We start from the raw sequence: 16532 nt of genomic DNA on the forward strand, positions 1-16532 counted from the left end.
GTAAATAAGCCCTTTGTTCAACCCCTGGTAGCTGACAATGAGCAGTGAGGCTTAACTTAGGAGACAGGAGTGTAAAGCAATTAAAAACACCAATACATCAAACAAGATACAGTACACAATAAAAATACCACACCATTAAACAACAAAACTCGAATGAAAGGCAAGGGCGTAATTAATTTTGAAAGATTAACTCCTTTATAGTGCCAGTGCCACTGTATTCAAGCTAGCCTGGCTGATGAGGGGTGTTACCCCGAAACTGGTCCCAGGTTGCTTTTTTCTGGTCCAGAAAAGATATGGCTTAGCAGTTCGGTCTGGATGGCTGCCATGAGGCACAGGGTCAAGACTGATTTGCATTTAGGTGTGTCTGAACTGGGGTGGTGAAGTGAGCTAAAGAATGATGATGGATTCAACCCAGATCTGTGACTGGGGGTGAGTGTCTGAAAAGTTTCATTGCTCCATCCATCATCTCATTGTATTTGCGGAAAAATAAAAATGGACAGTTTTTCCCTCACCAGGGCATATAAAACATAGTTTATAAGGTCCTTGCTTAGAAATACATGGCCCCCACCCCTGGGGTAGCTAGGGAAGACCTCGGGAGTACCTAATTTGTTAAAATAAAGTAGATTTTCACTATTAAAGTGCTCATATCACAAAAGTAGAGTTTGCATACAATGTACTTGTAAAGAGTGCCTTTAAAGCCAGGCTGCTTTAAAATGACAAAAGGCACTCACTCAGCAGTGCACACATTCAAGTGCAGGAATTTAGCTGGGCCTCTAAAATTCCATGCCCTATTATATACTGGGGACTTATAGGTAGTTTGAACCCCATAGCACTATTATATACTCAAGACTTATGTGGTATGTCAATACCAATTGTGAGAATTTACTTTTAAAGGCAGCTGCAAGGCAGGACTGCCTTTAGAAGGACAGCAGGAACTCTGCAGGGCCTTTAAACCTCCATGCCCTATCATATACTCAGGACTTATAGGTAGAAAATCCTTCCCCTGCCCCTATTATCTACCAGTGACTTATAGGGTTGTATAATTGTACGTGTACCTTATTACATGTACCTTTTTAGTTCACGCATAAGGGCAGTGCGCATGCGCCTCTTGCTGTGTGAGGCATGCTGTATTAGGGTATGCACTGGAAGCCCCTCCCACTCTCTGCCCATATTTGTCACAAGCATGTGCCATTGTCCTTTTTAAAAGATGGCTTCAGATTTGTTAGTAGGCTTGTTAGTCCCTCCTTGGTACCGCCTTGTATGCATTTGTTACCGCCCATAAAGACTGGACCTTTTACTTGGCTTGTTACATGGTCAGCCTTATATGTGGGGAGCACTATTTTGTTTATTGAATATGGGGACAAACAATGGCGGCTGCTGTTTTTGTTGTATTTGCAGCCACACACCTCTTTTCGTATACGGTGCTATGCCAGTTTAACTTTTAAAGTGGCTGCCCCCTGCCCCCACAGCACTCCCTGCACAATTGGTGAGATTTTTTAAATTATTACTACATTTTAGAAGAACAAGGTGGCCGCTTCATGGACACTGCCTGTTCTTTCACATTTTGTTTTTTTTAAAGAATTTGCATGTGAGGAGCGCCGCCCGACATAGGGACACCACGGTCAGTATAATTGATAAAAAAAACTATAATGTTAAGCATGGGACCTGCTTCAGGGACACCGCGCTCTATTTATTTGTTTTTTTATCTTTTAACTTTATGGACAACGGACATGAGGCCCAAATAACAGGATGTCCCTGAAATTTAGGAAGGGTTGGTCACCCTATTCCCAAGAGCAGGGGGGCAGTATGCGGCATAGGGTTTGGAGAAGGGGAAAAGTCCCAAGAATCTGCCTTTATTGTGACTCTCTAAATTCGACTGCCCCGTCGCTCCAGTAGAATACCCAGGAACCTCCGGTCTCAGTTGGCAGCCAGGCACAGCCCACTCTCTATGCAGCAGCAGCTGACAATGCTGTGCCCAGAGTCACATGCCATGCAGCAATGCTGGAATTAGAGGCATGCTCTATGTGCGCATTCTTGGTTCAGTGTGCAACAAGAACTAGAGCTAGGCCCAGGCAGTGAGTTCTGGGTTCATTAAGGGCTCAGAGTATAGCAGGTTCTGGATGCAGGAGGGCCTCAGGGTACACCAGATTATAGGGACAAGACTTGGTGCTAGGCATTCTTAGCAGTGCAGGCTCTAGGGTCTGTAGACCCTCGTGGAGGCTTAGGGCCTGGACCCTCTGTGTGCAACAGGCCTGGTGTAACAGGGCTGGGATTTCAGCTGGGTGCAGATTTTTGCAGGTTCAGTGCAGTTTGTTTTAGGTGGTGTATAGCTAAGCTCTGGGTGCATGGTGATAATTCTGCAGTGGTTTTTAGGTGTAGACAGGCTGGGCACAGAGCGTGTGAGGCAGAGATTTTGCTTGCGACCCAGTTGCATCATCGAAAGCTGCAAGAGCATTTTATGTGAAAACTGCACCATTGCTTCCTTCTTAAAATAAGCAAGGGGTTCTGGGTAAGAGAACCTGTTGAGAGTCACACAAGATACCCCAAATTGGATTTTCCTTTGTGTCTTGTTTTCACATATTGAAGGACTGGGTTCTTTAAGACCCAGCGGTGCCAGGGCACAACACCTGAAACCTTCGTGGGTAACCTGCTCCGGCGTACGAATGACAGAGACACGGGACACTTCCTTCGGCGTCAAAGATTCAAGGTTTATTTGCTGCAGGGAACACAGAAATCACAGGAAGTACATCGAGTGTAGTTCGGGGAGACTGCTTCAAATTGGTTCTGTGGATCGCTCCTTTTATACAGTTTTTACCCATAGGACAACATGGCACACAAAAGTTTACAACCCGGTTCCCACCATTATCCCCCAGAGGGGTCGCTTTGGTCACTTTGATACACATGAGGTCCGGAACATAAGTGCGGAAACATTTGGCGGTTCCCAACTGTAAAAACCCATCTTCCCAACATTAGTGCATTCCAATCAGCAGTAAAACAGATCGAAATAGGGACAAAGACAGGTGCAAAGGAAGACGGAGACAGTGGGAAGATCGGAAGGGGAGGTATCGGGAAACACGAGATACAGGCATCAAAGGGACGTGCCTAATGAGATGCACGGCTGAGACAATAAGTCCGTGCGGCAAGATGAGCCTCGAGCGGCGCCATCTGCTTTACAGTAGCATCCCCCTCGTCATAAAGACACTTACAAAGGACATGTGTCTTCCGCAAATATCTTGGGAGTCCCAGGGTCGCGAAGCGGACAGCGTCCGTTCGCTGGCTACTTGAGGGCAAGAGACAAAATGGATGCCGTATCTAAGATGGAACCAGTGGGTACAGATGAAAAACCCACATAACAGACGAACGGTTTAAGTTAGCACAGCGAAACTGCGCACACTTACTGAACTCGTCATTTGCGGTTCATAGATACCAGACTCGACCATGTTCGTGCGAGTCGAAAACACCACTTACAATTGTCACGGAACCTCAGACGCTCCTTTTGCCCTCATGTAGGCAAGCACTAGTCGGAATCATACTCGATATTCATCAGACCATCGAGATGTTGCTGTATAATAGCTCTGTCCAACCGAGTCCCCTTGGTAACAGGTGGTTGTCTCATACACGTTGTAGCACAGAGGCCACATAAGGCAGGTCCACACTGCACACAAAGGCAACACGTGAACAGGAACACTACAACAACTCCGATGATCATCAGAATCTTCCAACCCCAAGTCGACATCAGGCCCCAAAACCATCCAAGTAGCGTCCAATCCCCTACATCCACGTGTATGGATTCGGAGATCTTATGCAACCTCGAGATGGCTTGATAGACAGTAGGAGCATTATCTGGAATGAAAATGCAGCAGCTCGAATGGATCACCTTACATACCCCACCTCGATCTGCTAAGATGACATCTAAAACCATACGGTTTTGTAACGTCATAAGCCTATCCGCCTGAAGTTCAGTGGTGATATTACCAAGGGCACTGGCAGTAATATTAGCTGTCGATTCTACCACTCGAGTCAACTGTCTCAGGTTCCTACTATTAACCATAGGTCCCCAAAACGGGAGGAAACCCTTGAAAAAGTCTCCTGCCTCTTGACCGGCAGTATCCTCTTCGCTAATTACGCCTCGCACAACTCTAGTCTTATGATAATCGGCATCGACAGTGAACGTCGGAGGCAACAAATTTGCAATGAAGCATGAGCCCATGAAGTCAGCGGGCAACCATGCATATGCACGATCATAGCAGATAAAGTATGTACCCTTGGCAGCCAGAAACACAGGGGACAAGACCATCGGCAGTATGTAATTTTCAGTGCAAGCACTTGCTCCAAGTCGGGCTTGCGATCTTCGACTACGACCCATGAGACAAAAATTACCAGTGTGGGGTACGACCCATATCGGAGGCGAGCTTTTAAGCTGCTTTTCGCTAGTGAACGCACTATATTCACCTCTACTTAGGACCCTATAGGCATGTATCTCTTCTTCGGGAATAAGCGAGGGATCATAGATATCGCTATCTAAATCCTCTATTGCTATCGACAAAGGTTTTTGATACGAGGTAGGACCAGAGTAGGGGGAACGTGGTTCTCGAATGGGGTGGAAACCCAGTGCGCTTCGAAACATTGTTTGAAATGCTCGAGCTGACCCTTGGGAACTATACGGCAACACCAGATATGGAATTCCCTTATCCGTAGTATGTGGCATCAACCCACACACCCAACAATTAGTAGTGTTAACCACTAACTGATGCTGATGAAGGAGCTGAATAAAGGAATTGTTGCGGAATTCTACACGTCTAGCCTGTTCGTGTTCCGGTAACATATGAAAGGAATGAGGAGAAACAGTGGAGGTAAGTTTAGGGTCAGGAGTAGGAGTAGGTGTAGCAGAAAGTAAGAAGTAAGACATCGTGGAATACACCCCACCCGCCAATAATGCAGAAACAGTCAAAAACAATACAAACAGTTGGAATATAAAACATTTGGTGCGACTGAGTTGCTGCAGCTTGAATCTATGAGCCTGAGCTCCTTCCAAATCATTCAGCTTCGAGAATGCCATTCCCTACGACCGTCCGCAACGTTTCTTGACGCACTTCGTTCTGTGTAGCAATAGTCAATCCCTAGGAGTTCCCAGGAACCGACGGCCTTTAACCTAGCGTCAAGACCTACTATCCAGAAGGAAGTACGCGCGCGGCCCTACGGCCTTTAATGCACAATATGTATATATGCAAAAACAAAGTCTCTCAGCTGTGAAAGCAAAAAGTATAAGGAATGAAACTCAATATATATGTACAGAAATAATCACAGTAATATGGATATTCAAAACTGATCACGGAAAACGGGATAATGCAGTTGTCAATACAGCAAAGCAGGATTTTTATTAGTCTTTAGTGCTAGATCGTAGAAAGTATCGAGTTTTCCCAGGACGTGTCTGCTCATCAAACAAAGGATCCGTTGAAGAGACAGCGTCCCGCTGATCAGTTGAGTGGTTCGGTCTTGAGTCTTTTGATGATAATTGTTCAACAATGTCTTTCTGCTGCGCTGAGGATTCTCCAACAGGCTGCGCGTCGCTAAAAGGTACAAACGCCGGCAATCCTTCGGTTTCAGTTGATGCAATGCCTCTCCTTACCCACGGGTCTGTCGGCAAATGGATAGGGACCTTTTTGGTATGGGTGGCATGCACCCAATTCTTGCGTCCCTCGAGACGAACAGCAGTCCTCGTGGCAAGGAGAACCTGATAGGGTCCAGTAAACCTCGGGTCCAGGTTATTCTTGCGTGAAAAATTTCTCGTCACCACCCAATCTCCGGGCTGGAGCTGGTGGCCTGGACCCTCCGTCTGCGTCGGCAATGCGTCGTAAACCTGTTGGTGAATTAACCTCAGTTTAGCAGTCAAGTCATGAAGATAATCAATCAACATTGGGTACTCAAGATCACAGAACATTCCTGGCCAAGGAACCCCCCACACATTCGCAGGACGACCGAACACTATTTCATAGGGACTAAGCCCTACTCGGGAGTGTACAGTCGCCCTAGTTGACAGTAATGCTAAAGGTAAAGCGTCAGGCCACGAAAGACCAGTCGTAGCCTGAATCTTCGCCAGCTTTAGTTTAAGGGTGCCATTGTACCCTTCAACCAATCCAGCTGACTGGGGATGATTGGCGCTGTGGAATTTTTGATTAATTCCAAGGCCCTTACACACACTCTTCATCACACTACCCACAAACTCACTTCCGTTATCTGACCACACGACTCTAGGCATTCCATACCGAGGAAAATATTCCTTCAGTAGGATTTTCGCAGTAGACAAAGCAGTATTGTCTTTGAGAGGATAAGCCTCGATCCATCGGGAGAATGCGCAAACCACAACTAAAACATATTTCAGGTTATTGCATCGCTCCATATGGATGAAGTCCAATTGAATCACCTCAAAGGGGCATGAAGGGGGAGCAAAACTGCCAGGAGGAGTTGGGGTTCCTTTGCCAGGATTGTACATCATACACACCATACAATTCTTCACCAGACGTTCAGCACATTTCGTGATACCATCATTCTTCCACACAGGAGACAATAATTTGCAAATACCTTTCGCGCTAATATGTGCTAACCCATGTGCCATTGTCACAACGGCCAGCACATACGCATCCGGTAACATCCATCTTTTCTGATCAGACAAATCAATCCAACAACCATTCGCATCCAACTTTCCCGTACTTTCTTTCCACTTCGCCTTTTCAGTCTCGGTGGCCTCATTCTGAATTTCTTTCACACTTTCAATAGTGTCTTCACACATGCTCGATTCTGTAGGCCACCTAACCGAACTCGTCACATACATTCGAGTGCTAAGGTTCCGGGCAGTCTCCTTAGCAATCTCGTCCGCAAACGCATTACCACGACCAACATCATCCGTCACCTTACGATGCGCACTACATTTAACAATTGCAACTTGCTTAGGCAACGTCAATGCATCCAGAAGATCATTCACAAGTTGGCCATGCTGAATCTTCGTACCATGCGACGTCAAGAAACCTCTCTCTCTCCACAATCGTCCAAAACTATGTGCGACGCCAAATGCATATTGGCTATCGGTAAACACATTCACACGTTTCCCTTTCGCTAACACACACGCTCTAGTAAGAGCAATCAGCTCTGCAGCTTGGGCAGAATTCTGATTCAATCTTGCAGTCTCAACAACAGTATTCAACGTTACAACAGCATAAGCAGTAGTCACATCGCCATTCGGCAACTTAAAACATGACCCATCCACATACAATGTACCATCCGGATCGTCCAATGGGGTGTTTTTAAGGTCCACTCGACCTTTTGTTTCTTCTTTGGTCCTCAAGTAGCAATCATGTTCTACTACTTCATCTGACTCTGTGCTAATTGGTAACAAAGTTGCCGGGTTCAGAACATTACAACGTTTTATTTGAATGTGGCTTGCCAACAGCGTCAACTCGTAACCAGACAACCTCGCACTCGTCAAGTGCTGAGTTTTCGTACGATTTAAAAGAGTATCGACTGCATGCGGAACCATCACCGTAAGCATATTATCCATGACCAATCCTGCTGATTGTCGGATGGAGACCGCAGCTGCCGCAGTTGCTCTCAAACAACTCGGCAATGCTCTAGCTACTGGGTCCAAGGTCGAGGAAAAATATGCACATGGACGTTGCTTACCACCAAAAGGTTGCGTTAAGACACTCAAAGCACAACCTTCCCTCTCGTGAACATATAGCGTAAATGGCTTACTGTAGTCAGGAGTACCTAACACAGGAGCCGAACACAATGAATCACGCAGTTCAGAAAAACTTTTCTGACATTCCTCCGTCCATGGTAAAGGAGTCGAAACATCCTTGCACGTAAGAGCCACTAATGGTTTCGCTAGCAATGAAAAATTTGGAATCCATTGCCTGCAGTACGACGTGATACCTAGAAAGGCACGTACATCTCTTTGGGTTGTTGGCACAGCCATTCGCGCAATTGCTGCAATTCTCTCTGGGGTCAACCGTCTTCCCTCCTTTGACAATAAGTGACCTAGATAGGTTACTTCTTGACAACAATATTGGAGTTTAGAAGGTGACACCTTGTGATGTAAGTCACAGAGATGTTGCAGCAACGACACCGTAGCAATTTTGCAAATGTCCTGAGTATCAGCAGCCACCAATAAGTCGTCGACGTATTGGATTAAGGTCGCACCAGCCGGCAACCTAAACGCATCCAGTTGACCCTTCAAGGCTTGACTGTAAATCGATGGACTTTCACAGTAGCCCTGAGGAGCGCGTTTGAACCGGAAGCTGCGTCCACCAAGAGAGAAACCGAAAAGGTCTCTGCTCTCCTCGGCAATCGGGATGCTGAAAAACGCATTTTTCAAGTCAATCACCGAAAACCATGATGCAGAAGCTGGAATCAGAGTCAGTAGCGCCGTGATGTCAGGCACAACGGGGAATTGAGGAACCACAATTTTATTCACCTCCCGTAAATCGATAACAAAGCGATAAACAGGCGGTTTTGAAGGATCAGTACGTTTAAGAATAGGCAGTACAGGGCTATTGCACACGTTTCCCCGAGTCTCTTCAATAACATCTTTCTCGATCAAATCATAGATGATCGCTAACAGTGCTCGTTCACCATCAAGGGAGATACGATATTGGGGAATACGTGGCAATCGCACATTAGATTTCAACTGAACAACATATGGTGAGATGTCAAGCAGGCCCACATCATTTGGACCCGTTGCCCACAAAGACGCAGGAAGAGAACTCAATTCCGGTGGGAGCTTATCGAGGGACAAGTACATGGGAGAGACAACCCTCTCTCCTAACGTAAGCTTTACACCCGCAGGAGAACAATACAAAGTCGCATACAAACGTTTAAGCAAATCCAGGCCCAAAAGATTTTCACCACAACCCGTAGTCAAAATCAACGGAGCTTCTAGCTCACGTGGCCCAATGTTAAGGGGCAAAGGGCGCGAAACTGGATTGCTAACAGGGGCGCCAGAGAATCCAACGGAAACATTTGTTAAGCCAGACAAAAGTGCGCCAGGGAGTTTCGAATGCTTAATGGAACTTTTCGCTGCACCAGTGTCCAACAGAAAAGGCTCAACGACGCCCGATGTAGCAACTGCGACGTAAGGCCCTCTCTGATCAACCGGAACTGATACCACTCCCTCTCCTTGTCTATGGCTGTCCTAGTAATTACTGTCGTCAGTTCCCTGATCGACGTAATAATCGTCTACATTATACTGCGCAGATCGTCCTTGCGACGATCCACGTTGATCAAAACAATTATCGGAATTTGATGAATTTTCTGAGCGATCATTCTGAGCTCCACGACCTCTACCACGTGGTGCCTGCTGCGAACCACCACGACCTCCTCTAGATGAGTTACCACTGTTACGTTCATTCAAAACAGGACAATTGAATTTAATGTGACCCTCTTGTCTACAATAAGCACATTGATTGTATCCTAATGAGGATCTTTGGGAGGAGGAGTCATTACGAGTTTGGGATCTGTTCGATTGCGGCTGAGATCTATTTTGTTGCGAATTATTCTGATTCGAACGTGGAGGATATGCTTGCTGAAGCAGCACTTTAGTTTTTAACTCTTTCGTCTTTTTATCAGCACGGTCGCTCTCTTCTTTCTCTCTGTTCTCATAATATTGTGCCGTAGCCAATATCTGAGCTGAAGTAGAAACGGCCCATGCACTTTCCGAATTCTTTAATTTATTGCTCAAGTCGGGCAGTAAGTTCGAAACGAATTTATCCACGAACAACCTTTGACCACCCTCAGTGCTCATATCCTGGCCACTATGGTCGATGAATGCCTCCTCAAACCTCGTAAAGAAGTCGGAAACACTCTCGTCCTTCTTTTGCTTACAGGCTGACAATTTGTCCCAATTTACCCTCATAGCTGGCATAAGAGTTTTCATTAGCGTTATAATTCTTTGAGGGAGAGCAGTAATCAACTGTTCAGGCTCAGCACCACCAACTTGCAACCCATCCGCCGCTACAATGGCCGCCCAATCACCACCTAATTCGTTTGCGTGATTTTCCTGACAAATCTTAGCCCATACCGGTTGCGGTACAACATTACCAAACAGCATGTCAATATCGGCGAGATTCATTACAGTAGCGTCTACGAGCTGCGATAATTCTTTATAATACCCCGCAGGATTTTTGCGAGGGTCAGGCAAAGATTGCTTCACCTGCAACACTTCTGAGCGTTTCCATGGGAGATGTATCCATACTCTCTGGAAGAACGGCGGGACCGGAGGGTTTGCCCCAGGATTACCTGGCATCCACACTGGTGGAACTTCTCGCATAGGGAACTGACCAGACTCATCTGGCTGTCTTTCAATATCCTCAACAAACAAGGCTTGGGGTATAGGAGTGGGACGGAAAGATAGCAACCGTTCAACAGCACGTCGAACATTGGAATCCACTATAAGTCCAGCCGAAAACTGAAGCTGTAAATCAGACAACGCGGTCAGCACCTCGTCAGGTGCGTCGGCCGATATCTGATCACGAAGGACCTTGCACATTTCCTCGAACACAAATCTCTGGGTTGGTATATTGAACTGACAAAATGTGTCGAGTACAATACGGGGTGGATTTCTAAGGGGGTGCGTCATCCAACCCATCGCCATATTGTATAGCGAAGCACGCTCCCTATTACCTGGAAGCTGACTACGTCTCTGAGGACCATCTGAACCAGCGGACCCAAGAACAGGTCCGAGCGAATGAAAGAAGCTAGCCGCAAGAGGAGAATTACGAGAACGAGTAGAGGGAGAAGTATAGGACACAGGACTAACAAGTGAAGGAGTAGAAACAGAAACAACAGCAGGGGTTAACAGAGCAGGAGCAGTAGCGTGAGCAGGAGTATGTGGAAGCGGAGGAGCAGTAGGGATAGAAACAGACGAAGGAGCAGGAACAGTCGGAAGAGCGGGTGCAGGTTGAGGAACAGGCAAGGGAAGAATAGGTGCAGGAACAGGTACAGGGGGAATCACAGGGGCTGTGGTACCCTGTACGTACGGAGGTGGCGACTTCATAAGATAAGACATTAAAGGATCCTCAACTGCCTCTTCCTTCTTTTCCGACTCCGTAGGCAAAGCGGGATAACACTTATCTATGGTAATACGCTGTAATCTGTCAAACACTTCCTTTTCCCTAACCTCCTTATCATGCTGAAACTGCTCTGCTTTCTTTACAATGGTACCAGCACTATCTCTCTGATTTCGCTTAGTCTGTCTGATTTCTTTCTGTCGGGCTTCTTTGCGCCACAACCGAAAGGCATCAAACATGGCCGGCCTTGACTTTTTCGCGAACAACTTAACCTCTAGATTATCTAAGATCGGGGCCTCGAAGCTACCATGTGGTGGCCAGCGAAGGTCACCATCTTTCTTTGTATATTTGATCCAGTATTCATTAAAAGTGATCGGGCCTAGCCCATGTTTGCTATATAGTTCATACGTGGGAGTTACAACCAGAGGTATCGGACACGAGTCCTCCAGTCGGGAATCCGTACCACAAGGTCTGAAACAACTAAACAAAGTACTGCGACCAGGCATCTTGCACACTAGCCGAGTTTCACAAACTTCAAGGGTTACGGGATTTACCAAGTCCCAGCAAAGAACAAAACCCTCGGTTTTTGGCGGCTGCAGTCGTCAAACAACACAACAAAGTACGCTAGCAAAGTGTCACCGACAAAAACACTCACACAGCGTTAACAACAAAAACACTCGCTAAAGTGTCAACAACCAAGAACTCTGGGAGCGACCCACAAATACTTAACTCAAAGATCGATGGCGTCACCAGGAAGGCCCGTCAATCGTCTCGCTATACCAAGGTCTACGCCAGGCGCCAAAACAGGTCTACAGTCAGGGCAGCAGTCCGTCGCAGCCGTCAGGAGGCGGGAATCTTCGCGGGAAAAGTCTTCGGGCCACTTGTTTCGACAACAGGATCGATGAAGCGGAGTGCACCTTCCCTCGGAGATTTCACACGAAGTTCCTCACGATCGTCGGGCTTGGACCGGTACCACTGATGCAGCCCCACGTTGGGCGCCAACTGAAGGACTGGGTTCTTTAAGACCCAGCGGTGCCAGGGCACAACACCTGAAACCTTCGTGGGTAACCTGCTCCGGCGTACGAATGACAGAGACACGGGACACTTCCTTCGGCGTCAAAGATTCAAGGTTTATTTGCTGCAGGGAACACAGAAATCACAGGAAGTACATTGAGTGTAGTTCGGGGAGACTGCTTCAAATTGGTTCTGTGGATCGCTCCTTTTATACAGTTTTTACCCATAGGACAACATGGCACACAAAAGTTTACAACCCGGTTCCCACCATTATCCCCCAGAGGGGTCGCTTTGGTCACTTTGATACACATGAGGTCCGGAACATAAGTGCGGAAACATTTGGCGGTTCCCAACTGTAAAAACCCATCTTCCCAACATTAGTGCATTCCAATCAGCAGTAAAACAGATCGAAATAGGGACAAAGACAGGTGCAAAGGAAGACGGAGACAGTGGGAAGATCGGAAGGGGAGGTATCGGGAAACACGAGATACAGGCATCAAAGGGACGTGCCTAATGAGATGCACGGCTGAGACAATAAGTCCGTGCGGCAAGATGAGCCTCGAGCGGCGCCATCTGCTTTACAGTAGCATCCCCCTCGTCATAAAGACACTTACAAAGGACATGTGTCTTCCGCAAATATCTTGGGAGTCCCAGGGTCGCGAAGCGGACAGCGTCCGTTCGCTGGCTACTTGAGGGCAAGAGACAAAATGGATGCCGTATCTAAGATGGAACCCGTGGGTACAGATGAAAAACCCACATAACAGACGAACGGTTTAAGTTAGCACAGCGAAACTGCGCACACTTACTGAACTCGTCATTTGCGGTTCATAGATACCAGACTCGACCATGTTCGTGCGAGTCGAAAACACCACTTACAATTGTCACGGAACCTCAATATGAATAAGATTGCTATGCTCTCTGAGCTAGGATTCAAAATCTACAGCTAGTCACTTTGCAAAATTCGGGTCAGTTTTCACTGTGAAAATGTGGTGTGTCCATGTTGTGTTTTGCACTGTTTCACAGCTTGGGCACTAGGCCTACCCACACAAGTGAGGTACCATTTTTAGTGGGAGGCTTTTGGGAATGTGGAGTGGGTGAAATGCTGTGAATCTAAGTAGATTCCAGAACTTTCCATAACCAAAATGTGAGGAAAATATGTTTTTTTAACAAAGTTTGAGGTTTGCAAGGAATTCTGGGTGACAGAACCTGGTGAGAGCCACACAAGTCACCCCATCCTAGATTCCCCTGTGTGTCTAGTTTTCAAAAATGTATAGGGTTGCTAGTAATCCTTTGGTCCGGGCTGAGCTGTAGTTTAAAATTCACAGCTAGACACTACTAAAAAAGGGTCAGGTTTCACTGTAAAAATGTGGTGTGTTCATGTTGTATTTTGGGCCATTCCCTGTTGCAGGCACTAGCCCTACCCACACAAGTGAGGTACCATTTTTATTGAGAGACTTTGGGGAATGTGAGTTGGGAGGAATTAGTGGATCCATGCAGATTCCAGAACTTGCCATCACAGAAATGTGAGGAAAATGTTTTTTGTACAAAGTTTGAGGTGTGCAAGGGATTCTGGGTAACATACCCTGGTGAGAGCCACACAAGTAACCCAATCCTGGATTTCCCTGGGTGTCTAGTTTACATTTTTGTTATAAGTTTGCTAGTTTTCCCTAGGTTTCGGCTGAGTTAGGGTTCAAAATACACAGCTGGGCACTTAGCAAAAAAGGATCAGTTTTCACAGTTAAAATGATGTGTGTCCACGTTGCGTTTTGGGACTAACTTTACTTTCGATGTGGGAAGTACAGGGCACCACATATGGAAAGTCAGAAAAGAAAGGAGAAATAAAGCATTTCTTCTCTATAGCACCCATGTGAAAAGGTTGTTATTTTAAATGCAAAACCTTGTCTGCTTCTTTATAGTAGACAGGGTTTTGTATTCAGTTGTGGACAAAATAAATGTAGTATTTAAAATTCATGCGAAATTGAAATAAAAAGCATACTTTTTGAACTAAAGAGAAAGGAACCAAGGCCCACATTACCATGTCGGGCAGACGTAGTGGCCTGGAACCAACAGATCATAATTTGTTGGTTCTGACTGCCAGATTTGGATGCGTCCGCCTTATGGGTGGTCCGAAACATCCATTTCCCAATGGCAGATTGTGGGGAGGATGGAAAAGGCCCGCAGCCCAAGCTGCCATTGGGAAATGGATGTTTTTGCACATCTCTGCACCGTGTGGCAGGCACCCCTCAGTGCCTGCCACACACTGCAGGGATGTTTAAGGGGCACCACAGCTGCCCCACAGACCCTATAGCAGAGGGCCAGGGGTAAGGAGGACCTGGTAGAGGACTCGAAGACACTTTGCGACAGCCTTTCCATATCGAAAATGCAGACATTAAAGGCTGTACGAAAGTGCCATAATAATCACCATGGACGAGCCTCGTCTAGCTCTGCTATCATTAGGGTATTATCGTGGCTTCTGGGGCTCTGACAGGCTCCATGATCCTATTGGAACCTTGGCAGAATCCCCCTTACTTTCCACTCCGACCACTGTCATCCTAATACAGCAGTCTGACTGAAACCTACGATGTCTGGCAGAAAGCCTCCGACAGCTGGGGGGAAGTTCTCCACCCAACATTGTAATGAGGCCCTATGTTTGAGTACATGTGAACAATATACATGTTTTCAGCAGTTAGTGAAAGTGAAATTTATCAAAGGAAAGTAGACTGACTCATTCACCAATTTTTGCCACTCTGCATTTATACTTCGGGCAGAGATTCCTTTGGAAAATGAAGCTTCACAAATCCTTTTTAAAAAGTTCACCACAGCTCCATCCTGAAAAGTTTTGCCTCGCTCCATCTAGTGCTGGCTTAAAAAAAAGAATAGGGGTCCTGAAAAATTGATTTCCCGTGTTAATTCACAGAGGATTTATCTGATGCAGCTACATAAATACGCAGAATAACATAACTACAGAGTTGGCAAACAGTTACAACTTTACTTAGAAAGAGTGATTTTTGTGATTTGATCTGAATCAATACAGACATTTTCCAGAAATTTATGTTTGTGGGAGTGGAGCTATTAAGCCTTATACTCGGTCAAGGGATTGAGAGTCATCTGAGCAGGGAAAGTGGAAATACAGCAAAATAACAAAGCCCATAATACAGAGGGCAAGGTTACATATTCTCGTCATAGGCTGGCTAGGTACTCAATGCGCCCCAGCCACCATAAGCAATTACACAACGGCCTTAAAAAGAGAGCCTCACAGGTGTTCTCATAGCCATACTCAAATGTAAGATATCCTGCTGATTCCAGACAGATTGACATTTCTTTCCCAGCTGCAAAAATGTAAGACACAAGTTTCATTATATTAGAAAACGTTTGTGGCTGTCATACTATAAGCGAATAGGCATAAGAAACTGGGAAGGGGGTTATCCCAAGCACCAAATGTGGCAGCCACCACAAATGAATAGTGATGGGGCGGGTGGAGGAGGCACAGGTGGAGCGCAGGAGTGGGAGTGCTGGGGCGTAGTTTAATAATATTTTTGACTGACCTAGAACTTCTGGTCACCTCCCACGTCGAGCCTCAGTGTTCTTCTTCCTGGTCGCATCACAGAAACCCTGTACAATCCATGAGCAGCTCTCATGCGACGAGAGCAGCAGATGGATTGACCTGAACGAACTACTTTGATGCTATGCTCAGGTCAGGGAGTCTGTGCTGTTTCTCCAACCTTTCTGTGCAATACAGCGTGCATGTGTGTTTGGCGGGAACGATATGGCCAACCAAACACACGTGCACACTTGGAAGTGCACAAACCAATCCTCCTGCCCCCAGCCACGGCCCGATCCACCCTTTTCTATGCACGCGGGCTCAGCCAGCAGTTGGAAAAAAAACAATGTTAGAATAACCATTGCGGAGGATCCGTCCCTTTCTGAGGGTCACTTCTAGGGTGCAGTAATGGAGCTAACTGTAAATGGAATTTTTTTCCTTATAATCATTATAGCATTCATTCTGCACTTACCATTCACACAGATCCAAATGGGAGGAGAAGGAAGTGATGATCCAATGGCATTATGAGCCTTACATGAATAGTTTCCACAGACAGTGGCGTTTAGGTTCTCCATAATCAGGTCTGACTGTGATCGGTAGTGTGTCTCATACCCGTCTTTGTACCAGGTATATCCAGAAACGAAAGGGTTACTGGTTGTAACCATACACCTCATGGACACTGTATCTCCTAATTTCATCTCATTCGATTTTGCTGATAAAAGAATTGCTTGTATCCCTTTAGGGATATCTAAAAACAAAATAGGAAAGTCATACAATATTGATGTAAATGGAAGCAAAAACAACTAAACACATCCAAAAAAACTAAACACAGCCAAAAAGCAACACAATGCAATATCCATGTTATTTGTATATTTTTGTTGATGTTCAAAACGCATGATATTGCAGACATTATTAAG

General features: G+C 46.1%; 1 protein-coding gene across 1 annotated transcript in view; it reads right to left on the bottom strand.

Moving 5' to 3' along the window:
* Positions 1-16532, bottom strand: part of LOC147701198 (B-cell receptor CD22-like) — a 324178-nt gene that overhangs the window by 65328 nt on the left and 242318 nt on the right. Inside the window, exon 8 of the mRNA XM_086929943.1 lies at positions 16088-16363. Coding sequence (XP_086786069.1) covers positions 16088-16363 — 276 coding nt within the window. The remainder of the gene's footprint in view (positions 1-16087; positions 16364-16532) is intronic.

Source organism: Lissotriton vulgaris, chromosome 7, assembly GCF_964263255.1.
Source record: "Lissotriton vulgaris chromosome 7, aLisVul1.2, whole genome shotgun sequence".
Classification (NCBI taxonomy): domain Eukaryota; kingdom Metazoa; phylum Chordata; class Amphibia; order Caudata; family Salamandridae; genus Lissotriton; species Lissotriton vulgaris.